This window comes from Schistocerca nitens, chromosome 7 (assembly GCF_023898315.1).
Source record: "Schistocerca nitens isolate TAMUIC-IGC-003100 chromosome 7, iqSchNite1.1, whole genome shotgun sequence".
NCBI classification, from domain to species: Eukaryota; Metazoa; Arthropoda; class Insecta; order Orthoptera; family Acrididae; genus Schistocerca; species Schistocerca nitens.
Genome location: NC_064620.1, coordinates 358,397,003 through 358,423,456, shown reverse-complemented (window position 1 = coordinate 358,423,456; position 26,454 = coordinate 358,397,003). Strand labels below are relative to the sequence as shown.

Sequence of the window (26,454 nt, the reverse complement as noted above, 5' to 3'; positions counted from 1 at the left end):
CATAATCTACAAGCAAAATACGCATGATCCAACAGTTTGCGGGTACCTTGTAGTGGAAGAAGTTAATGACAGCCCGCATCTCGTGGTCGTGCGGTAGCGTTCTCGCTTCCCACGCCCGGGTTCCCGGGTTCGATTCCCGGCGGGGTCAGGGATTTTCTCTGCCTCGTGATGGCTGGGTGTTGTGTGCTGTCCTTAGGTTAGTTAGGTTTAAGTAGTTCTAAGTTCTAGGGGACTTATGACCACAGCAGTTGAGTCCCATAGTGCTCAGAGCCATTTGAACCATTTTTGAGTTAATGACAACGCACAATACAGAAGAGACGTGGTACAGGTGCCGATAGTCAAATCCAGGTCGTTAGTCAGAGTAGTCAGGTAGGAGAGCTTAAAACAAGAAAAAAAGTTGTTGACAGAGGTAGATACTTGCCAAACGAGTTTCTCAACGAAATAAAAAAAAAAAAAATGATCCGCTACAGAAGCAGACTTGCCCAGCCTCCCAAACGCGCGGCACAGCAGCGAACAACCTGGTTCAAGGCGAAAGCTTGTTTATGTAACACATATCGCTGCACACCGGCCAAGGTACAGTTGCAGACAGACCGAGTCCCAATTTTAACAAAATTCAGTAGAGTAATTTCTAATCCGACACATACAGAACGTATAAATGACACCCACGCACATCTTTGTACGTTGTGAGTGCCTGTTTCATTACTTCCCATTTGAATTATATAACAGTTCTTCTTCTTTGCCAAATTACTTTTGAGAAATGCTCTTTGGCGCTTCTGTGTATAAGGATGAAAGTGGCGGCTCATTTTCCGCTTGTCGGACCAACTAATAACCAAAATATTTCTCATTCTTTTAAATATAAAAGAATGAGAAACATTTTGGTTATTAATTGGTCCGACAAGCGGAAAATGAGCCACCACTTTCATCCTTATACACAGAAGCGCCAAAGAAACTGGTATAGACATGCGTTTTCAAATACGGATATTTGAACAGGCAGAATATGGTGCTGTGGTCGGCAACGGCTATGTGAGACAACAAGCGTCTGGCGCAGTTGTTGGATCGGTTACTGCTACTACAATGGCAGGTTATCAAGATTTGAGTGAATTTGAACGAGGTGCTATAGTCAGCGCACGAGCGATGGGACATGCCACCGCCGAGGAAGCGCTGAAGTGGGGATTGTTCCGTACGACCATTTCACGAGTGTACCGTGAATATCAGGTATCAAGTAAAGCAGCAATTTCCGACATCGCTGCGGCCGGAAAAAGATCCTGCAAGAACAGTACCAACGACGACCGGAGAGAATCGTTCACCGTGACAGAAATGCAACCCTTCTGCAACTTGTTGAAGATTTCAATGCTGGACCATCAGCAAGTGTCAGCGTGCGAACCATTCAACGAAACATCATCGGTATGGGTTTTCGGAGCCGAAGGCCAACTCGTGTACCGTTGATGACTGCACGACACAAAGCTTTACGCCTCGCCTGGGTCCATCAATACTGACAGTGGACTCTTGATGACTGGAAACATGTTGCCTGGTCGGACAAATCTCGTTTCAAATTGTATCGAGCGGATGGACGTGTACGGGTATGGAGATAACCTCGTGAATCCATGGACCCTGCGTGTCTGCAGGGAACTGTTAAAGCTGGTGGATGCTCTGTAATGGTGACGGGCATGTGTAGTTTCAGTGATATGTGTCCCTTGATACGTCTTCTGACAGGTGACACGAACTTGAGCATTCTGTCTTATCACTTGCATCCATTCATGTCCATTGTGCATTGCAACGGACTTGGGCAATTCCAGCAGGACAATGCGACACCACACACAAGAATTGCTACAGAGTGGCTCCAGGAACACACTTCTGAGTTTAAACACTTCCGCTGCCCAACAAACTTCTCAGACATGAACATTATTGAGCATATCTGGGATGCCTTGCAACGTGCTGTTCAGAAATCTCCACCCCCTCATACTCTTACGGATTTATAGACAGCCCTGCAGGATTCATGGCGTCAGTTCCCTCCAGCACTATCTCAAACTTTAGTCAAGTCCATTCAACGTCGTTTTGCGGCACTTCTGCGTACTCGCGGGGCCCTGCATATTATTATGCAGGTTTACCAATTTCTTTGGCTCTTCATTGTGTAAGTACTTCGGAAAACCTGTTTCCTCAATAATCAAATTATACATCTGCTGCTTTAGAACGATGATAATGGGCAAAGGTGGCGAGAAGTAAAAAAAAACCTCAATAGCGTCATCTAAAGAATTATCAGTTTGCCACATCAGCATTTATTTTTAAGGAAAATTGGGGGCTCTATGAGCAAGACGCATTATACAGCTCAGCACAATTAAATGTCATGTCTAAATGATGGAGAACCCATGAGGAATTGAAAGAGGAACGCCAGGAGTCACACGAGAGAAAAAGATGTTCATTTTTTCTAGATGCTGAGGAAAACCCTAAGGTGAACGCTCTTTACCTGACTTTGGTCTGCGAAACATCAGCTATCCCTCTGGTATTCACAAAGTGCTGTACCGACATACGAGGGACTAATTACCCATAAAAGACGCTATGTGAGGAAGAGAAATAGTGCGCAAATACTGCAGCAACAAGGCAGTATTTTCCGACAACACAAAATAATGTGATGAAACCAAACGAAGGTTTCGGGAAGGCTGGTATGGAGAATGGCTAATAAAAACAATGAAGTGTGGTACACCTTGTCACAGTGGATCATTAAGGCGGTCGGCAATGAACTGGATAGGTGTGTGACGTCACACCTGGAATATTTACTTTATTGATGATTTTATGATTAAACAAATCTGCTACATCAGTGTCGTGTAAACTTGCGCATGCCAACAATTAACATGACCCAGTATGACACTGACCCGAAAAAGGCTGAAATTGACAATTAATGGTTGATATAAAACAACATAAATTACCACTTACACTCATCTGATCTAAATTCGATAGGACACCTGTAAACAAGGTTGAAGAGGTGAACGCCAATGACACAAGGAATACTTGAAGGGAGAAGCATATAAAGGGAGAGAAACGACCGCATGCTCATTCAGTGAATCCAACAAAGATCCCAGGTATCGTAACAAACGATACTTCCTGTGCTGTTGTCTAATACCGTTTATTTTATTTAACGACTGACACAGGAAACTAGATCCTGCTTAATACAGATTTCGAAGATCTTCAGTTTTATATGAGAAACTCTCAAAATTAACTTGTAGCTACTTCTCTCTCCCTGTAGGCTAAATTAACGATCGCCAAAGATAAAGTTGTCGTTTAATGTATCTTCTCGCGTTTCTTAAGGCAAAAACATTATAAACGTTTATAAGTTGTAGATTAAAACATCTAATGTTGCAAATTCACACTATTATTTATTTCTCGTTGTTGTGCAATTCAATTCTATCGTGCCATGCGTGTGAGGGGAACGTATTGCATAAAACATATTTAACAGCTAGGAGAAATCGTGTAATATAATTTCTTCGCCATTCCCGCGTCAGCTTATTAGAAAACCGATAGGAACTCTATAGTGATTACATTTGTACTCATTTAAGTAATGTGGACAACGGTGACTAAAGGTAAGCCTTCTTCACGTGCAAACGTAGCACCATTTCGTTTTCTGAAACGTATTTCTCCCCTAACAAGCGCGCGGTTCAAATGACAAATGGAAATCATTTGTCCGGAAATAAGGTATCTCACTTTTCGGACTGCAATTCCTGGCACGTTTCGTCACCACATGAAAGCGTTTCCACACGTTCTCATCGAACGCTGGTAGTCTTGTTCCAGTACTTACGCACTGGAAAAGTGAACTGCGCCAGGAGCGAAAATTTCAGAATAATAGCAAAAACGGACAAGACAGCAGAATAATTTAGTTCATACAAGAAAATAAAACAGACGAAGATGTAGATACTGCCATGATACTGAAGTGAAACAAACTGGTTTTCAGCGGGTTACCGTCTTCCCATTAGGTAATGCTGTTACGTCATCGAAGTCCATCGTCAGCTGCAGCTATAGCGGACTAGGGTTTTGGTACATACACCATTTCTGTTCTTTGGTTTCATGTTTCACTACATCAGGAGTGGGGGTTGAATCTATGCAGCTGCAGTTCCTTCACATCTCCGTCTATACTCTGCTAGCCACCTTATAGCGTGTGGCAGAGGTTACTTTGTACACAACTACCAATTTTCCCCTTTTCTTGTTTCAGTCTTGAAAGGTGCGCGAGAAGAACGATTGTAAGTAAGCTTCCGTATGGCGCGAATGTCTCTAATTATACCTTCATAGACTTTTCGCGAGATGTACGTAGGAAAAAGCAATATCCTCGACGACTTTTACATGAACGAACATTCTCGTTATTTTAACAGTAAACTATATCTTGATACACAACGCCGCTCTTGTAGCACCACTATCAATCCTCTCTGCTAAAGGTCCCAGTCTGCCGAACAACGCTCAAGCATCGGACGCAAGACGAGTTTCCAAGCTACCTCTTCTGTGAGTGAATTACATTTTTCAACGTATCTCAGAGTGGCTTGTGCCTTGATTATGATTGTTTTTATGTGATCGTCCCAGTTTCAGTAGCGCCGTATGTATGCTCGCAGATACGATGATTGTCCAGAAAGTAAGTTCCGATCGGTCGTTAAATGGAAACCACAGTGAAAATCAGAAACATTTTATTTGTAAGAGTTAGCTACACTTTCCAATGCTTCTCTACATAGTCCCCGCTCCGACTTAGACATTTGTCGGAGCGTTATACCACATTTCCAACACCATCGTCATAGAAGGCAGCTGCCTGTGCTTTCCGATAATTCTTTACGCTGGTCTATAGTGCGTAGATTGCACCCAAGTGTTGTCTTCGTGTCCAGCGTTTCATGTGAACAAAGATTATACTCAGGACAAGCCAATTAGGGCTGTGTTGTGGGTGATCGAACACATCCCATCGAAAAGGCTGCAGGAGCGTCTTCACTACCCCTGCAGAGTGCGGCTTAGAATTGCCATGAAGAAGGAAGTGCGTGGCATTTGTGTAAGGTGGGCTGCATTCATTAAGGCGAAGCCTCTCAGCAGGCCCTCCTACTTGGCGGGAGACATCGTTGTTCTAGGCACCTTTACTCGCTCACAGTGCGCTCACAACTGAAAAGAGTGTCTTGATGCGATCAACGGTCATACTAGAGACACTACCCAACACTCTGTGCAAAGCTTCATCGGGTTTTCACTGTGGTGTCCATTTCGCGACCGATCGGAACTTACTTTCTGGACAACCCTCGTATTTAATGGTTGCGTCTGTTTCCAGTGATTGTTCGGAAATCGTGCAATCAAACAATAACGGCTTTTTCTGCCTATATATGCGCAAAACGTTGCGTTTACTTACAGTGAGGGTCAGCTGCCAGATCATCCACCAAGCTCTGATCCTCTGCAGACTTTCTTGCGTCTCGCTGCAATTTACTAGAGCTTGCGACTTCTCTACGAACAACAGAATCTTCCGCGAACAGCTTCATGTGGCTTTGGACGTTATCCGCTATGCCACATATACGCTGATGAGCCAAAACACTATAACCACTGCCTACTGCGAGGTTGTAGGCCGCCTGGTGGCGCCAAGGGCACGTGACGTGGCAAGAGACGAAGGGGGAATCATTCTAGCGATATTAAGTGGCGCAATTGCGAAAAATCAGCCAACCTCAGCGACTTTGGCAAAAGCCGTATTGTTCTCGTCAGTGCCTGGGAGCGAGCATCTCGGAGACACTGAAGCTGTTGGCGCGCTCCCGTCGTGAGCATCGACGGAAAGCGGTTGAATGTTGAAACCACGATAGGCGTCAAGAAGTTGGACGTCCACACCTTATCAAAGCACAGGGATCGGAGGACTGTCCGTTCTCTGAGCAGGATAGGCGGTGAGCTGTGGTAGATCTGACGTCAGAGTACAGAGATGGCGCAGGCACAAATGCTTGTCTTCTTTGCGAGTGGAACAAGAAAGGAAATGATTAGTAATGGTACGGGTACTCTCCACCACGCACCGTACGGTGGCTTGCTGAGTAGATGTAGATGAATCTCCTACAAGAGTCTTCTCTCCTTTGCAAATGTACTTGTTTTTCCAATAAATCGATATCGTTCATCTAACCTCTTGGGAACCTGGAATACCAAATACTGTTGTTGATCGTTGCACCCTAAAGAGGCAAGAAGTGTTACACACCTATTGCGCATTGCCACTTCTATTTATCGGCATTTAAGTTAAGCTGCTATTTATTACAACTAGCAGTCCTTTGCCCTTAGTCACTGAATGATTAAACTTTCCAATAGATACTTGCGTTTCGGTAAAAAAATCTCTCTTTCCAAAAAGTTGCGGTAGGTCCTTTATGTCCTCTATGAAAATGAGCGATCGTAACACTCTTCCTTAGGATAATTCGTAAGTTACCCTTCTCCCTGATGAACCCTCGTCGTCCAAACTAACGTATCAAGTTCTCCATCGGGCAAACATTCTTAGCGTCTATCATACACTACTGGCCATTAAAATTGCTACACTACGAATAAATGCAAATGCTAAACGGGCATTCATTGGACAAATATATTATACTACAACTGACATGTGATTACATTTTCACGCAGTTTGGTTGCATAGATCCTGAGAAATCAGTACTCAGAACAACCACCTCTGGCCGTAATAACAGCCTTGATACGCCTGGACATTGAGTCAAACAGAGCTTGGATGGCGTGTACAGGTACAGCTGCCCATTCAGCTTCAACACGATACCACAGTTCATCACGAGTAGTGGCTGGCGTATTGTGACGAGCCAGTTGCTCGGCCACCATTGACCAGACGTTTTCAGTTGGTGAGAGATCTGGAGAATGTGCTGGCCAGGTCAGCAGTCGAACATTTTCTGTATCCAGAAAGGCCCATACAGAACCTGCAACATGCGGTCGTGCATTATCCTGCTGAAATGTAGGGTTTCGCAGGGATCAAATAAAGGGAAGAGCCACGGGCCGTAACACATCTGAAATGTAACGTCCACTGTTCAAAGTGCCGTCATTGCGAACAAGAGGTGACCGAAACGTGTAACCAATGGCACCCCATACCATCACGCCGGGTGATACGCCAGTATGGCGATGACGAATACACGCGTCCAATGTGCGTTCACCGCGATGTCGCCAAACACGGATGCGACCATCATGATGCTGTACACAGAACCTGGATTCATCCGAAAAAATTACGTTTTGCCATTCGTGCACCCAGGTTCGTCGTTGAGTACACCATCGCAGGCGCTCCTGTCTGTGATGCAGCGTCAAGGGTAACCACAGTCGTGGTCTCCGAGCTGATAGTTCATGCTGCTGCAAACGTGATCGAACTGTTCGTGCAGATGGTTGTTGTCTTGCAAACGTCCCCATTTGTTGACTCAGGGATCGAGACGTGGCTGCACAATCCGTTACAGCCATGCGGATAAGATGCCTGTGATCTCGACTGCTAGTGATACGAGGCCGTTGGGATCCAGCACGGCGTTCCGTATTACCCTCCTGAACCCACCGATTCCATATTCTGCTAACAGTCTTTGGATCTCGGCCAACGCGAGCAACAGTGTCGCGATACGATAAACCGCAATCGCGATAGGCTACAATCCGACCTTTATCAAAGTCGGAACCGTGATGGTACGCATTTCTCCTCCTTACACGAGGCATCACAACAACGTTTCACCAGGCAACGCCGGTGAACTGCTGTTTGTGTATGAGAAATCGGTTGGAAACTTTCCTCATGTCAGCACGCTGTAGGTATCGCCACCGGCGCCAACCTTGTGTGAATGCTCTGAAAAGCTAATAATTTGCATATCACAGCATCTTCTTCCTGTCGGTTAAATTGCGCGTCTGTGGCACGTCATCTTCGTGGTGTAGCAATTTTAATGGCCAGTAGTGTATATGTGCGACAAAATATCGTATGCTCGAAAGACTGTGATTTCCACAAGCAGCGTAGGTTTTTTGTATATGCCATTCAGTCACTATGTTAAAGGCCATGCCATGACATATATTTTTTCAGTATTAAAGCATCTACAACAAGGATGGCGCTAGCAAAATTTGCACCAGTTACACTAAAAGAATTAGTCGTATCGCATCTAACATTCATACTCAAAGCAGACTCGCATAGGTAAACAGGCATTAAAACGACAGTATTTGTCAGTATAAATGGAAAAGTTTTGTTTCTGTGTAAGCTATAGTTCTTTAGTAATAGTCATCGAGCAATACATGTTCATAATCACTAATACCTTTCTCCTTATTCATAGTTAGGCACACGGTCACAAAACTACAGCAGTTCGTAAGCTATAAAGTGTTACAAAAGTCGATCGAAGTTGCGTCGTTTGCAAAACAGAATGTATTGCTAGTACATACGAGGATGGCTTGACAGGTCTAGTAAAAAAGCGAGAAAATGTTTGTTTTGTAAACAATTCACCTTATTTCTCGACAGTCTCCTTTCAGCGATGTACACTTGCCCCAAGGATCCTCCTGGTTTTTCATCCCATCGGAAAAAACAGATTCTGTCAAACTCTACGGAACAGTCGTTGACTGCCACTATCACTTCCTCACTTGATCAACATTTCTTCCCAGAAAGCCAAAGTTTCAAGCCAGGGAATAGGAAGAAGCTTGGGGCTAAGTCTGGTGAACAATTGAAAGTCCAGTTCATGCACTTTCGCCATAGTTATCGCTGATGTGTGAGATGATGCATTATCCTGGAGAAAGAGCATTTTTTTGCGTGCCAACCTTGGTCTTTTTCCAGCCAACGCAGGTTCCAGACGATCCAACAACGAAGCATAATAGGGTCCATATATGGTTCTGCCTTTTTCCAAGTAATCTATGATGATTATTCCTTAGAAATCTCAAAAATCAGTGGCCATCACCCTACCAGCTGAAAAAATTATCTTTGCCTTCTTCGGTGCACTTTCAGCAGCCTTTGCCCATTGTTTTGACTCTGGTGTGTAATGATGGATCATGGATCATCAACAGTCACAAATCGGCGTAAAAAATTTTGCGGTTTGCGATTTAACTTAGACATTGTCTGAAGTGTTATGCTGGATGCGCTTGTGGTCGACTGTGAGCAATCGCGGCACCCACTTCGCATACGACTTCTTCACAGCCAACTCCCCGTGCAGGATATTATGCACTCGCTCAGCTGAGAGGCCTACAATCTCAGCAGTTTTTATTCGGCAGTCTGTCATTACCATATCATGAACTCTGTCAGTGGTTTTTTTCATGGGGACCTTCACTACACGACCGGAGCGCGCTTCGTTTTCGGTGCTTCTCCCACCACGTTTAAATTCATTAATCCAAAAGTGAACGGTCTTCAATGATGGTGCAGAGCAGGCGTTAACTTCGTCCAATTCTGTTTTGATTTGTTCAGCAGTCCAACACTTCAAATGAAAATGTTTAAAAACAACACTGCACACGGTTTTCTCCATTTTAAATAGCAATCGACACTATGACCAATTAAGACGGTTGTCAGCAATGAACTGTGCGCTGTACATTTTGGAATTCTTTCCACGATCATTGGAATAACGAAGCTTACCAACCATGAAGGCGCAACATAAAAGTTCCATTCTTTCCTGGAAATTTATCAGACTTATTAGACCACCCTCGTAAACAGTAGGCTGTCAGCTTGAGCAATAGTTTCACCTACATTGCAGGAATCGAATTAATAACAACTTGGCTGCTTTATCTGTTAACGCTGTGGAGTAAATGAACTCAGCCAGATAAGGAGGCAGCTGAAAATATGAAGTGTAATGTTGTTTGTGAGTTGCGGCAGGAAGAAAAAGTATTTTTGCGAAGGCAGCAATCTAGATCGATATCTTCTTCAGTTATCTGTGTCTTTCTCCGTCAACGCTGAAATCAAATGCACCAAACTGGTCGAACTCGGATAAGCAGTCGTGTACCAGGAGAATTGGGGCTGTGGCTACCACTTTAGGAAGGAGCAGGGTTCATACCTCATTCCGACAACATAGACTTAGATTTCCCATGGTATCCCAAAACCGGTTAAGGTGAACGCGGACTCGGGCGAATTTCTTTCCCATCATCCCGGTAATCGAGCTTGTGCTTCTTTTTAGAATACTTAGTCGTCGATGGGACTTCATACCGTAAAGTTACTAGTTTTGTGAAATGATTTGTCTACAATTAAAACGTACCTCATTTGCAGTATTCGACTTCGAGCATCATTCAAAGGCGGGTCAAATGTTTCTCTAATCTGTTTTATTTCTTACTTTCAGATACATCATTTTACAAAACACTTTACCGTCAATTTTTAATTTATTTTCATGTTTTGTTCAGAAAACATGATCTTACTGTCACCTCATTTGCTTTCCTAGCGTCCTCTGTTCTCGATATATCCTGAATTTCGTTTTTGATTAGAAGGAAACCATTTTGACGTTTATGTATCACATGAATACAAATTTTTATCTCAGTATGACTAGGCCTTGAAGTGATGAACTTTTGACACTTTATCTACATTTTCAATTTTACCTCAAATCACTAATTAAGTTTCTATTGCCTATCCGGATTACTTTCAAGGAATAAAAAATTAGATCTCTCGCTGGTCCAATTTGACACACCTTTCGGACGCTTCCCACTCTTCGTCTTGCAATGAAAATTCGTACAAAGACGCGTTCTGTAATTTATAGGAAGCCTTGTTTTCCCTGTTGTGACATTCGAACCAGGTACCCCAGATAATGTGTCCGGTATAATCGATAGTTTTGGATCTCGATGCTCTACAAGCAGAGGTGTTTGCAGAACAAGTTATAGGATTCGGTTCTGCCGGACGTTTGCTAGAACACTAACGATAAGAATTCGCTGAAATACAATTCCACTCTCCATCTTGGCACTATTACGGCCACAGACATTTATTTCATACGATCATCTCACTACGGCAATGAACCATTTCCAAGTGCTTCCTCACATGCTTGCAGTTTCACAGTCACCCTGTATGAGTAGTATACAGTATATGATTGTTATTTAAATACTCGTATACACACCCGAAGGTGACCAATTTTCCATACGCGTCAACGTTATGTTCAATGTGAGTTTTTTGTGCATTAAACCCTCGCTAATACGGCCATGAGTAGCCTGTCCTCTCAGTAATCTGGCCCACATCCAGCCTCTTGTCGTTCAAGCAGAAATGACTCGCACGACAATGAATTATGTTCCGCAGCAATGTTATTAATTAATTACAATGTTAAACCATGCTATACACGCAGGGTGGGGCAAATAAAAGTGGTCCGGAAAACAGAGACTTTTGGCCCTGGTCAGCAAACTTGTGAAGGGGGTCGAATCTGGACCGCTGGAACTGTTGCAGTCTCATCCGAAATATTCTGCTGCAGTTCTTGAAGACTATGAGGGCTGTAGCTACGCACCTTAAACTTGAGGGCTCCCCACACAAAGTACTCACACTCTGTCAGATGAGGTGACCTGGGTGGCCAGTTACGTCCGCGACCAGACTGACCTCTGCTAGCGCTTAGGCAGGCGCGACGATTCTGTAAATGCGCTCCAAGGTTCGGCTGTCTGTTTGGGCAATTGCTCCATCCTATTGGAAGTCACTGTAGGTCTTTTCGTCCTCCGTTAATGCTGCCACAAACGGTTTCAAAATGTTGGCAATGTGACGAGCCGAAGTCAGCATATAATGAAAGAAGATGGGACCAGTAACGCGGTGTGAAGGCACTGCACACCAAAGTCCAACCTCCTGATCATGCAGTGGTGTTTCGTGGAAGTTATGTGGATTCTTCGCTGCGAAGAACCTGTGATTCTGTGAGTTGACATAACCACTGAGGTGAAACTAGGCTTCATCGGACATAAAGAACAGATCTACGTCCACGCCATTCATTATTATCTCAGTGAATAGCCAGTCACAAAACTGGAGGCCCTGGGGAGCATTTGCTGGCTTTAGTGCATGAACAACAGACACTTGGTAGTGATGCATATGCAGGCTCAGGTGGAGTATTCGTCAGCATGATCGACCTGATTTGCCGGTCTCTTGCGACAGGCGTCAGATTGATTTGGTAGGACTGAAGCATTTTCTGGTAAACTGCAGCCACATTTTCTGGTGTGCAGGTGCGTTTCGGAATGCCTTTTTTTTTTTTTCTGGCTCACACTATTAAACTTCTTAGGAAACAACTGACCACACCGTTTCATGACTTTGTTGTCACGTTACTTTCCACAACTAACATCTGCGAGTACCATCATCCCCTTGCACTGCTCCACTCACACTGACACAGCCCGCACTGCGCTCTGAACTGTTGTGAATCACGTGGTGGGCGTATACGTGGTGTTCGCGTCGTGGGGTGAGCTTATATCCATTCATTCACGTCCAATTGTATCCACTCGCGTCCTGGGCGCTTTTATTTGCCCCCACCCTGTATTTGAAATTGTGGTTTGCTTTACAGTTCAGTATCATAGCTTCTAAAAGGAAACACATTATGGTAGAGCTCAAGCAGAAACTCGAAATTTCAGATAAGTTGAACCGAGAGTTTTCGCAGAAATCCATTACTACTGAGTACAAATGTTCGTCGAGCATCTGTTTATGACATCAAAAAGAAAGACGTTATTCGACAGTATGCGACCCAAATGAAGAGTCAGTTAGGAAAATAGAGGGTTTTGCGAAAGAGTGAGAATGAAGAGCCGGCCGAAGTGGCCGTGCGGTTAACGACGCTGCAGTCTGGAACCGCAAGACCGCTACGGTAGCAGGTTCGAATCCTGCCTCGGGCATGGATGTTTGTGATGTCCTTAGGTTAGTTAGGTTTAACTAGTTCTAAGTTCTAGGGGACTAATAACCTCAGCAGTTGAGTCCCATAGTGCTCAGAGCCATTTGAACCATTTTTTGAGAATGAAGAACTAGACTTAGATGTTTATATTAGGTTCATACAATAACGCAGTAAAGGAATTCTATAGTCAGTGGCTCTATAATAACGGAAAAACTAGTTGCCTTCAACAAACAGCTTGGCGGCAGTGACCTGTTTGCAGCAAGTGAGGGTTTGATGTAATCTGAAAAAGAAAAACGAAATGGTATGCAGCAGCTGACAGTAACAAGGGATAATCGCTCAGCTACAGAAAAAGACGCAGAAGAGTTTGTAAATATGATACAGAAGATAAATGAGGAACAAGATTTAACCGCTAATGCATTGAACAATGCTTAAGAAGCTGGCCTCTCTTACGAGATGCTTCCTGCAAAAACATTAGCTGCGAAGAACGAGAAGGGAGCTCGAGGATACAAACAACAAAAGAAGCGCGTAACGTTAATGGTGTGTTATAAGTGGGAGTCATAAACTAAAATTTGTGGGGATTGGGAAATCCCAACAACATCCACATTTCTTTCGACACAAAAAACATTCACATTTCTTTCAACACAGCGGCAGAAATACACTGTCAGTGGAATATTGTGCTCAGAAGAAACCATGAATGGACAGAGACGTTTTCTTTCGATGGTTCCACACAACATTTGTACAAAGTGTGAGAAGAAAAAGCCGTTGAAAGCTATCCTTGTAACCGAGAACGCTCCTAGTCATCCTTCCGAAGTTTCTCTAAAGTCCGATGGTATACAAGTACTCTTTCTGTTTCCGGTGTGACAGTCAAGATCCAGTTCATGGACGAAGGAATTTTGAAATCGATTAAACGTCATTAGCGACCTGCAATTCTTGTCTCCTTGCTGAAGGAATTTGAAAACGAGTCTACCGAGCCTGTGTTGGGGTGTGGAGGGCAATTAACTTACATGATGTTGTTTTTCAAACAGCAGAAGCAAGGGATAAGCTAGAGAATGCTACCATAACGAACAACTGGAGAAAAGTGAACCATCCGTGGATGCAGAGTTTAAGGCAGTACTGAGAGTCAGCGATGAGCCAGTGAATTCGGACTCATCAGTAGCTGACGCTCTGAACATTGACATGTTCCACAAGCTTCTGGGGAGAGGAGAAATTGATGAAGAAGATGTTGCTAAGTGGCTGAATGAGGAAAACGGTGAGATAGATGAAACTGTAACAGAGGAATAAATAGCCAAAAGCGCGAAGAAAATTAATTATGGAAGCGATGAACATGAGGACATAGGAGGAGAAATGCAGTGTACAGTGACAGACTAAGCCTGAACTAAGTTTCACACGTAGAAACTACTGTTACATTTGTTCACTGACTTAATAATGTTCATTGTCTGGCTACCTAAGTTCATTTATAGTAGCTTGTCGTACCCACTGCTAGTGCGGAAGCTGCGGAATCCTTCCTAGGGAACATTATGCAACAACCATGCACAAGCAGTACCAATGTCATCCTTGTAAAACAGTTGCGTGATAAAGCATGCCACGGTCCCGTATATCATTTCAAATGGTTCAAATGGCTCTGAGCACTATGGGACTTAACGTCTTAGGTCATCAGTCCCCTAGAACTTAGAACTACTTAAACCTAACTAACCTAAGGACATCACACACATCCATGCCCGAGGCAGGATTCGAACCTGCGACCGTAGCAGTCCCGCGGTTCCGGACTGCAGCGCTAGAACCGCACGACCACCGCGGCCGGCCCGTATATCATTGCAACAGCTAAAAATCTGGGACATATTTCAAGTGAATGATACTACCCACTCAAGGACTAACTTTTCTATAAGGAGAATGTATCTTTGAATTTAATAAAGCATTGTTCCTACGAGTTTAAATTTTAGGCACTCTCAATAATACGGCACTTACGCTAATCTGGCACCCATCTGCTCAAGAAAGCCGGATAAGCGAGACTCTAGAGTATATACATTCATATCGTTGACGGGTATGGAACGTTGTTCTAGTTAGAGTCTGTTACACAAGCAGTTATATATTTGAGTGACTGACGTCCATACTACACTCCTGGAAATGGAAAAAAGAACATATTGACACCGGTGTGTCAGACCCACCATACTTGCTCCGGACACTGCGAGAGGGCTGTACAAGCAATGATCACACGCACGGCACAGCGGACACACCAGAAACCGCGGTGTTGGCCGTCGAATGGCGCTAGCTGCGCAGCATTTGTGCACCGCCGCCGTCAGTGTCAGCCAGTTTGCCGTGGCATACGGAGCTCCATCGCAGTCTTTAACACTGGTAGCATGCCGCGACAGCGTGGACGTGAACCGTATGTGCAGTTGACGGACTTTGAGCGAGGGCGTATAGTGGGCATGCGGGAGGCCGGGTGGACGTACCGCCGAATTGCTCAACACGTGGGGCGTGAGGTCTCCACAGTACATCGATGTTTTCGCCAGTGGTCGGCGGAAGGTGCACGTGCCCGTCGACCTGGGACCGGACCGCAGCGACGCACGGATGCACGCCAAGACCGTAGGATCCTACGCAGTGCCGTAGGGGACCGCACCGCCACTTCCCAGCAAATTAGGGTCACTGTTGCTCCTGGGGTATCGGCGAGGACCATTCGCAACCGTCTCCATGAAGCTGGGCTACGGTCCCGCACACCGTTAGGCCGTCTTCCGCTCACGCCCCAACATCGTGCAGCCCGCCTCCAGTGGTGTCGCGACAGGCGTGAATGGAGGGACGAATGGAGACGTGTCGTCTTCAGCGATGAGAGTCGCTTCTGCCTTGGTGCCAATGATGGTCGTATGCGTGTTTGGCGCCGTGCAGGTGAGCGCCACAATCAGGACTGCATACGACCGAGGCACACAGGGCCAACACCCGGCATCATGGTGTGGGGAGCGATCTCCTACACCGGTCGTACACCACTGGTGATCGTCGAGGGGACACTGAATAGTGCACGGTACATCCAAACCGTCATCGAACCCATCGTTCTACCATTCCTAGACCGGCAAGGGAACTTGCTGTTCCAACAGGACAATGCACGTCCGCATGTATCCCGTGCCACCCAACGTGCTCTAGAAGGTGTAAGTCAACTACCCTGGCCAGCAAGATCTCCGGATCTGTCCCCCATTGAGCATGTTTGGGACTGGATGAAGCGTCGTCTCACGCGGTCTGTACGTCCAGCACGAACGCTGGTCCAACTGAGGCGCCAGGTGGAAATGGCATGGCAAGCCGTTCCACAGGACTACATCCAGCATATCTACGATCGTCTCCATGGGAGAACAGCAGCCTGCATTGCTGCGAAAGGTGGATATACACTGTACTAGTGCCGACATTGTGCATGCTCTGTTGCCTGTGTCTATGTGCCTGTGGTTCTGTCAGTGTGATCATGTGATGTATCTGACCCCAGGAATGTGTCAATAAAGTTTCCCCTTCCTGGGACAATGAATTCACGGTGTTCTTATTTCAATTTCCAGGAGTGTATATACACACGCTGGAGGACGGGGCTCTTCACATATCGCTGAAATCAACCGAACGTGTGAAATAAAAGACTATGACGGTAATACAGCACAGGTGGAAAATGTAATTGTCTTCTAATAGCTTTGTGATTGTGTGCATCCGATAAGAAAAAACTTTAGAATTTGTCTTAAAAAAAAAAAAAAAAAAAAGAATGAACCTATTTCCAATAAATAATGCAATACATTTTTTTATGAAAGTAGATTGGTTTTATTCAGGATTCCACCATACTATTGGCTACAAAACCCTATTTTTCAGTATAATCTCCTATTTACTATCAAAAACAGTCTTGATCACAATTTATTTATTCCAGTGACCGGTTTCGACCGCTACTGTGATCATCTTCAGACCTACAAGTCATATACAAAGCTTTAATTAGAGGGCTACAAAGCTATAAAACGATGAATTACCAATGAGTAAGAACCACCTTCTGGTGGTAAATCAATACTGGAGAAACCAGTGCACGTCTTATTATATATGGCTCTGAGCACTATGGGACTTAACTTCTGAGGTCATCAGTCCCCTAGAACTTAGCACTACTTAAACCTAACTAATCTAAGGACATCACACACATCCATGCCCGAGGCAGGATTCGAACCTGCGACCGTAGCAGTCGCGCGGTCCCGGACTGAAGCGCCTAGAACCACTTGGCCACAACCGCCGGCTTACTATATATACTGGAGGCTCCGCCCACTTCTGACAGAATGATGTTATTGCTAACCAATGGGTTATAAGTCGAATAACAACGTAAAATTTCTTAGTTGAAAGAACATTGACAAAAAAGGAAATAAACACACATAAAACTTAGCTTGTTCAACAGCTATTGTTAAGTAAGAAGCGTTAAAAATATTTAAACATGTAGGATAAATGAACTTCGTTTTGACAGTACATGGGTTGCCCTCTCAAGGCCTGTTAGTGAACCATTTGAAACCACTGGTTTCCATGGTGAAGTTGGACGCCGTTCCAAAGATGTGGCAGCAGGCTTCTTTCCACTGAAGTTGTAAAGTCGATAGGCAAACTAGTGGTTGCGATGGTGAGGAAGGACGCCATTCCAAAGATGTGGCAGCAGGCTTCTTTCTAACGAAGTTGTTGCGAAAGTGGAATGGCAAAGACTGCCACGTCAGACGATGTACTATTGAGCAGCAACATGTCTTTATTGAAACGATAGACGCTCTATCAGGGCGCTTTTCAATGAGAAGGCTGCAATAATCGTTAACTGACATGTGTAGTACATGCTGTACAGATACGATTTACTGGTGTAATAAGAGACTTCCATTTACATAGATTACTCGATACAGAATAATTGTTACAGATCAATACTAAGAAGGAAAAAAAAGGACTGTTTTTGATAGTAAATATTTGTAACAACATTGGTCACTGTTCATTCACACAATGTATTCAAAAGTATAATCTCCGTTCAATGTGACGGCCATACGCCACCTTACTGGGGGAGCCTATATGATCGCATGGTACCACTCTATTGCTCGACGTCGGGACCATTGTCTTGCTGCATCAATAACTTCTCCGTCATCCACGTACTGCTTCCCGCAGAGTACATCCTTCATTGCGCCAAACAGAGAAATCGGAAGGTGATCTGGGATGTAGGGTGGATGGGGAGTAACACAGTCCAATGAAGTTTCGTGAGCTCCTCTCAGGTGCGCACACTTGGGTGAGGCCTTGCATTGTCGCGGGGAAAGAGAAATTCGTTTGCATTTTTTGTGGCGACGAACACTCTGAAGTCGTTTCTTTAACTTGCTGAGGGTACAGTTGATCGTCGCACCATGAGGAAGGTTCCTGGTGGATGGGAACGAGACATGGTGGCCAAGCTTCGGGTTGTGACACCTGCCCACTTTGCCCCCACCTCTCCCTTTGGGCGCGGGGAAGGTTCCTTTAAAAAGAAAAACCCCTTCTGAGTATCACAAGAAAGTCGCCATGACATTATCGGCTGAGGGTGCGACTTTGAACCTTTTCTTTGGAGGAGGGGTGGTATGGCGCCACACCATGGATTGACGTTTTGTTTCCGTTTCGAAGTGATGAACCCATGTATCATAGCCTGTGACGATGTTCGACCAAAAATTGTCAAGATCAGCCTCGTAACTGTAAGGCCGGACCGTGCATCCGAACGTTGAGCGTGCCGAGTTTCTGACGTCATACCGTGGAATAGCACGTTCGGGGGTCTTTCCGAACGTGCAGAGCAATATCTGGCATGTCAGATATTGTGAGCGTGCGTCTGAGAGTTGACCAATGAGATGGCACAACGCCACCTACGTCACACGCACGCCATCTCCCTTCAGTACAGAGTTGTGAGGCGCCATATTGGCATTCATTTCAAGCCTATATGTATATATGCCGTTTCTGAGAACCGGCAAATTAAGAATCACTGGAAAACCCGTTGTTAACTGCGTTATTCGTTCCAATAAAATAATGAGAAACATCATATTCGTGGCAAAAGAATTGTTGTAACTTGTGTATTATGAGAGTAGGCTATTTGAAGGCAGCAACACACTGAAGATCCACCCAAAACGCATTGTTCTTGGTACAATTTGTTATAATTAAATTTCAATTAGTAAGATGGCTACGATTAAGGTTTTCAGCATGGGGTAACATAATGTGATTAGAGACACTAGATGTGTAGTTGGTTTAGCGTAATGAGTAGGGTCACTCTCCCCTCCCCAACAAGAATTTTATTGACGGCGGTAGTTCGCTGCCTGACACCCCATTTTTTTCTTAAGATTCACGTTTTTATTAAGTTCTGACACTTTATTATTAGTTTAATATAAGTATATACTACAATATTTGATGCTATGTAAATATAAGTTCCTTTTTTTTTTTTGAAGGTGACTTTATTCGATTGGCTTAATCTACAGGACAGCTTGCGCTACTTGTATAAATATATTTTGCTCCTTTTTCTTTTACGCTTCGTAATTCACATGTTGCAAAGATTCTGCTACTGTGTAGGAACAGTTATCAAGTAAGACTGACCTTGTGATTTTACTAAAATGTGGGAATGTTGAAATAATGTTCATCTTATGCGGAGAAGCATTCCAAAGTTGTAGCGCACTGTTTGTAATGGAACTTTTATAAGCCTGCGTCCTTATTGATTGGACACGGTACTTTCCTTTTCGTGGACGAAGGAGGAAATGAGCGTTTTAATAGAGCTAACATGGGATTTTTACACTCGCCCGTTGAGTAATCAATGTGATTTACGAACTAGAAACATCCCTCAACTGCCGCTGGAGTGCGTTGCGATTGCGTTTACCACGTTGTGGCCCACTTACCGTATGCACAAGTCGCATCGCTCCTGAGCGTTCAGCAGCACTTTGAACTTGGCACGCTCAATGTTAACGTTCGACAGCACGGTCCGTGTGCCGACGGCTTTAGGCAATTCGCACAGATGGCCGTTCGTTGCTCCTACGGTTTTCTGTTAGTCTGCGAGGAACCCAACTGGTGGACGAGTGTGTCAGCACTACCAACAGAGGTGTCCAGTTGAGCAGCGAGGTGTCTGATTGTGATCCGTGCAACGTTCCAGCATTGCAGTGGTCACAGCTCCGGCACGCGGGCGATAGGACAGGTTTGCGGGACCTTGTTACGATTGTGACACATGCCTCGTCCAACGACACACTTTGCTTTTGTTAACAGTCAGGTCTCCGTAGACGTTTTGCAAGAGCCTACGTATATCTGCAATGATCTGGTTTTTCGCCAAAAGAAATTCAACGACAGCTCTCTGCTTGGAACGCAGCTCCATTACACACACCATTTTGAAGGCTACGTATAATGCCACAACCAGAAGGGGGAGTATTCCACCACGTACCACAACAAATTCCGCAGTTTTTCAGCTGAAACTGGACGAGATAAAAAAGTGTTCCATTATATGGTGAGGCAAAATTTGCGAACTCGGACTTCGCAGCGCAATTCCCAATACAAAAATGTCTGTCATAAAATTTCGTCCTGCGTACACTTCGGGCAGTGAATGGACGGAAGGGATTGGCAACACCGTAATAACGTGTACATTAACTACCTATGTCAAGATACAGCAGTAGTGTAGTGTAGCTGGTGCAAAGGATAGCGTTATGGATCAGCATGCAGGAGGTCGGGGGTTCGATTATGAGTTGCGGCTTATTTTTTTTATCATTATTATTATTTGCTAAAAGTCGTCTGCGTGGTACGGTATCAGGCATCTTAATCACCATACAGTGAATGCAGTGGGTCTTCCACAAAACATTTGCAGCTACATACTACGAACACAGAAATGGAAATACTATCGTTTTCATTGGTCAGCTTTTAAAGAAACCGTTTGTACGTCGTAGACGCGAATTGTTTCGCACCACTGCATCTACTAAATTCCGAACTTGTTTTGTGTGTACCCTTCCCCAATGGTCCCATCGATTAATACTAACCATTATTCTTGCCACGTTCTTGCCATTACGTTTCGCTAGGGCCGTACGTCACAAGTAGGGCTAACAATGCTCTCTGTAAATATTTTCGATGGGACCGTTGGGGGAGGGCACACACAAAACAGTTTTGAAATCTAGTAGATGCAGTGGTGCGAAACAATTTGCGCCCACGACGTGCAAAAGACTTCTTTAAACGCTGATCAATGAAAACGATTGTGCTACTGTGTTAGTAGCACGTAACTGCAAACGTTTTGTAGAAGAGCCACTCTACTCTCTCTATGACGATTAAGTCGCCAGAAACGGTACCATGCAGTCTACGTTTAGCAAATAAAAACAAATATGCCTTCGCCCTGTATCTAACCCTCCATCTTCTGCTTGCAAACCCAAAACGCTATACATTGGACCAACTGCACAACACTACATGATGTGCTAACAGAGGTAGTTATCGTACATGTGATTACAGATGTTCCAGATTCCCAGTCTTTAACGTTCATTTACCCTCGAAAAGTGCCCAGGACGAAATTTTGTGAGAGACATTTTCCTATTGACAGTTTGCGAGGAATAGCGCTGCGAAGTCTGAGAGATCGAATTTTTCTTCAACCTGTATATAATATCAGATCTTCACATTTTGCTTACTAAGAACATACGGCATCTGCACGATTAGCAGGCTGTATGAACCCCCCCCCCCCCACCTCCAAAAAAGAAAAAAAAAAAGTTATAAAAGCGTTCAGGTGATTTCTTGGTTGTCAGTAGCAGCTGTATTGCAAATAATTGGTGCCCATTGCATGTCCGACATTTGCCAAGCATGTACAAAATATGGGACTGTGTAACCAACCACCTCACTGACTGCATCAACGAAACGTTAAACATAAACTCTTTTCTTTCAAAGTCAAATAAAATCTCGCAAATACATACGAAAGAAAAACATCAACTTAATCGCAGGATATATTAATCGCTAAAATTTTTTGAATTTTTCTAAGTTTTACGTCTCTGTCATTCTTGGAAATTTCTCTTTAAATGTAAATTTCTGACAGTTTGGAATCTGTTACCGTTTCTGGCGAACCAGAATGCATCATCTATCTTTGGTTAAATGACATTGGTCGTAACTAGTCTGACTACCACATATTGCACATAATAAAGGTATTATGTAGACGGCTTGGAATATCAAAAATGAAAGGTGCAGTCGCACAGTGAGATGTCAATACAGTAAAAGATATTGTTCCATTTGCCCAACAAAGGTGGCAGTAACATTTTTTTCACAATATTTTGATGGGAGTGGATATCGCATCGAAATGTTGCGCATAAAAGTGGAACTACAGAAGTGGTGCTACAGAAGAATGCTGAAGATTAGATGGGTAGATCACATAACTAATGAGGAGGTATTGAATAGAATTAGGGAGAAGAGAAATTTGTGGCACAAATTGACTAGAAGAAGGGATCGGTTGGTAGGACAAGTTCTGAGGCATCAAGGGATCACCAATTTAGTATTGGAGGGCAGCGTGGAGAGTAAAAATCGTAGAGGGAGACCAAAGAGATGAATACACTAAGCAGATTCAGACGGATATAGGTTGCAGTAGGTACTGGGAAATGAAGAAGCTTGCACAGGATAGAGTAGCATGGAAAGCTGCATCAAACAAGTCTCTAGACTGAAGACCACCACAACAACAACAACAACAACAACAAAAGTGGAACCATCAACTTGGCTGGACACTCGGATATAAATTACCATCAGATACAGCTAGTAACACTCAGAAATCACATCAATAAATTAGCTCTCCATTTTTAGATTATTCTCACAAATTAAAGTGAAGAATTGTTGTCCCGATCGAACGAGTACGTTTAGGAACCATTCGGAAGTAACAGAATATTCCCGACAATGTCACTTTGATTTTGTGACGGGCTATGTGGAAGTACTGGAGCAGTTACTGGAACATACCGGATGTTTCTCGCAATTTCTTCTGGATAAACTACAGAAGTAATAATTTAGTCGTTTTCAGTGCAAATGGAAATCAGACATCTGAGTTTGTTTCAAGCAGAAGCTGCTCGCAGAAAATACTGATTCTTATTATTTGGATGCACGCAGTTCAACGAATGACGAGTTCCACTTCTGCAGCAAATCAACGGGTCTCTGCATGAACCAAAGAATCATTTATTTTGTACGTGAGTTTTTGAGTTTCTAAGAGACTGCTGTTCAAGGTACACCTATTTATTTCAAGCAACACAGCAAGTGTTATTCGCACGTTGGTGTATTTAATTGCGTGAAAAGAAGCAGGTATTTTGCCCCATGCTGGTGCCTGAAAGAAATGGAAGTATGCCATATACTACCAGCTTGAATCGTGTTGTACCGACAGAGGCACTCGATACATTCTGCAGCATTCTGTTATCGAGATACTAAAGGAGAACCTACAATCTACAGGTGGTCTTGCGCTGTATTTGGGGCTCTCTTATAATTAGTGAAGTTGTCCACAGTTGGATAGAGAGAATCCACATCTTTTTTAGTTCCACCAAACATGAGTACAAGTTTGCTTCCTTTCACTTCATGACGCCATATAACTTAATGAACGCGGTACTATTCTTTACGCTTTTATTTCTCGTTTATTCTCCTGTAGCTTCGACGCTTACTATCAAGCAAACTACTAGAAATTTCGGGAAATATGCGCATAATATGACTGTATGAAGCAATCTTTCAGGTTTCCTTATTACTCCAAACTTAGTAGTAATCACACACTACGTAAGGTATGAGAAAACTTGAACTGTATACTCCGCTTAATTTCAAATTCGACAAAACCGTCAACATGTATAGCTAAACGTGTGTCGCGCTTATATGTTCAGTTATTTTCGATAGTGTCATGCTGTCGCAGATCTACGATTGTCACGAAATAATAATAAAACAGCGCAAGCGCTAACGCAGCTGTAGACGACAGTGTAGATATATCACAGCAGTGTCATTAATATTAGATCGCTCTTCTGCTGTTACGTAATTACCGAGCGAAATTCAGATTCTGCAAGAAGAAAACTCTTGTCTGTTGTAGGCGAACGCAGAACACAGTGGAGCAGCGCACATCTGAATCTCGCACAGACTGTTCAGAAGAATCTGTACTAATATTTTTTGACCTTGGTATCACTTCTTTGTGTATATAGTGTTAGAACGACACACTCACACGTTGTGATGACAACAATAGAGCTGCCTACCTTTCTGCCGTTGACGAAGAACACAAGCGTTGACGTCTCGTTATCCATCTTCTCTGCAACACGCCAGGGGCGTAAGTGTCGGTAGAATGTAATGCCTTCCGTGCTTTAGTTGCCGCTACTGAACCATAGTTACGCAGAGTGTCGACAGAGCGCGCCACGTACTGTCAGTGTCAGTTGCGATTGGTCTACGCCAGGACAAACCGAACGCCATCTGCTGGTGCTGCAACTAACCATTTATCGGAAGCGAGCGTTACGAGACGTAGGAACATCCGTAGTTTAGTTTGAGCAGTTCTGCTGAGGCGGACGAAAGAAAATATTATAAACGACAGCTTATATCTTCGTAGCAGCTGGAGAGCGTCAGCTATGCCAAATTTTGAACATCACATCATTCGTCACTCTTTCCCAAAGGACCAAAACGATGGCTATGAAACTGTGCCATTTGCGCCTAGAGCTTTTGCCTAAGAAAGGCCAGCAAGCTATTTGTTCAGGACAGTTCGTTTATTCACGAAGGGCCAATGTTTTCTTGTGGTCCCATCTGATATGGATCCCATATAAATATGGAATGTTAGGGAAGGGCCGCAAAACCGTGTTATGACACACTCTCTTTCGTAGACAGAACCTACTTTCTCATTATCTTAACATGAGCCTGTGCCTGTCATTTGCTGAATTACACGTAGTGAAAGCGATGATTCTACTTCATATTCCCACATATTGTTGCTCCCGATTATTTGTCGACACTACCGACTCCAATTATAACTTTCATTCTGTAGTCAAGCGCTTCTACATCTTTATGTTTCGTGAAGTGCTCAATCTCACATTTCACCCCGTTAATTCGTTTATTAACCAATTTAGTACCAGGTGTATGTCGTTCGCCAATAGTGGCTGGTAGAAGGCGTCAAGTTTACTCATTACATACTAAGGTTAAGAACTAGATTACAATACTTCACAATGGTAATATAACTATAAAATCAATACTAGAACATAGAGTAATAAAGCAGCAGAGTCGATGCTGTTATAGCGCTGACTTGCAGTTCAGGTAGACACTGTTCAATCAACAGAGAAGTATTCTTCAGTACTATACAAAGGCTACTCTTTTAATTTACACAAAATTTAAGTTCTAAATTGCTCCACTGCCAATGATTGAATATCCTTAGGTGAATCATTAAATTAAAAAAAATGGTTCAAATGGCTCTGAGCACTATGGGACTTATCAGGTCATCAGTCCCCTAGAACTTAGAACTACTTAAACCTAACTAACCTAAGGACATCACACACATCCATGCCCGAGGCAGGATTCGAACCTGCGACCGTAGCGGTTCGCGGTTTCAGACTGTAGCGCCTAGAACCGTTCGGCCACACCGGCCGGCTGAATCATTAAATAATATTAGGGCAGCCATTGAGAAGCTGTTTTGTGTCTTTCTTAATGGACGTCTTGTACCTGTCTATACTGTCTTTATTGTAAGTGCTGTGTTGATTGTCTTTCTTAAGAACACATGTTTTTTGTTTCTATGAAGGAGGCAGTTGAAAATGCATTGGCTGAAAACAGTCAGAACACCTAATTTGAAAAAAAAAACGGTTTACAATAATAAGTTTTTTTGCTTGAGGTAATGATCATCATTATTTTCCTTAGCAATAAAAGCATATTCTCGCAGCCTGCAGAATGGCTCCAGGATAACAACCCACAGCTGATGTGACTGGGAACACCGCATAGCACACTGTTAGTAGATACGGTACGGTTCTGGTATTATACTTTTTAGTTTCCTCAAGGGGTGTAAGATACGAGTAGCGCACCGTTGCCGGGTTAATTCGGTATCAGTGAAAATGCCCACAAACTTAACAGCTGCTTTCTCACCCAGTGCTCCAGTATCATTGAGACTGCATATCATCCTCTGCGTTTTGTCTTCATAACTTTTACTCGTGATACAGCAGACCCTGGTCTCATGCAATAGGGCTTCCGCTTGTTGAACAACCCGAACTGCATTCTCCCCTTTTGAGAACAAAGTTGTATTTTCTGCGAACTGTAAGGTGCGCCCATTGGAACCTATGGCATTAACGAAAATTAGGAACAACAACGGACGTATTACGGATCCCTGTGGCACGCGTTATTGTAACTTCTTTTCACCTGAGTCTGCTCCTTGCATTGATACAATTTGTCGTCTGTTATTCAAGTAAGATTAGAGAGTTCGTAGAACATCTTCCCCAATACCATATGATTTTAGCTTACTGAGCAAGGCCATAACTACATCCGTACTCTGCAAACCACCGTGAGATGTATGACAGAGGATACAATCGAGTACGTTATACAGGTCACAAAGTGCTAATGCTATAGACTCTTGTCTTCCAACCACTTACTTATACTTGTAACTAAGTCATGTACTGCTGATGTTGATCTTCACTTCCAAAAGCTGTACTGTCTGGAATAAAAGAGGTTATTTACTTCAAAGTAACTTAATAATTGATCTTTCATTATGGAATCCAGCACTGGTATTATACAATGAAGTGACAGAAGTCATGGGGTAGCGATATGCACAACACGGATGGCGATAGTACCGCGTACGCAAGGTATAAAAAGGCAGTGCATTGGCGGGGCTCAC

At 43.8% G+C, this 26,454-nt stretch overlaps 1 protein-coding gene across 1 annotated transcript in view; it reads right to left on the bottom strand.

The window, feature by feature from the left end:
* LOC126194690 (xanthine dehydrogenase) overlaps positions 1 to 23,966 on the bottom strand; it is a 262,170-nt gene extending 238,204 nt beyond the window's left edge. The window contains exon 1 of the mRNA XM_049932909.1: positions 23,861 to 23,966. Coding sequence (XP_049788866.1) covers positions 23,861 to 23,908 — 48 coding nt within the window. The 5' untranslated portion in view covers positions 23,909 to 23,966. The remainder of the gene's footprint in view (positions 1 to 23,860) is intronic.
* Positions 23,967 to 26,454: the final 2,488 nt, after the last annotated feature.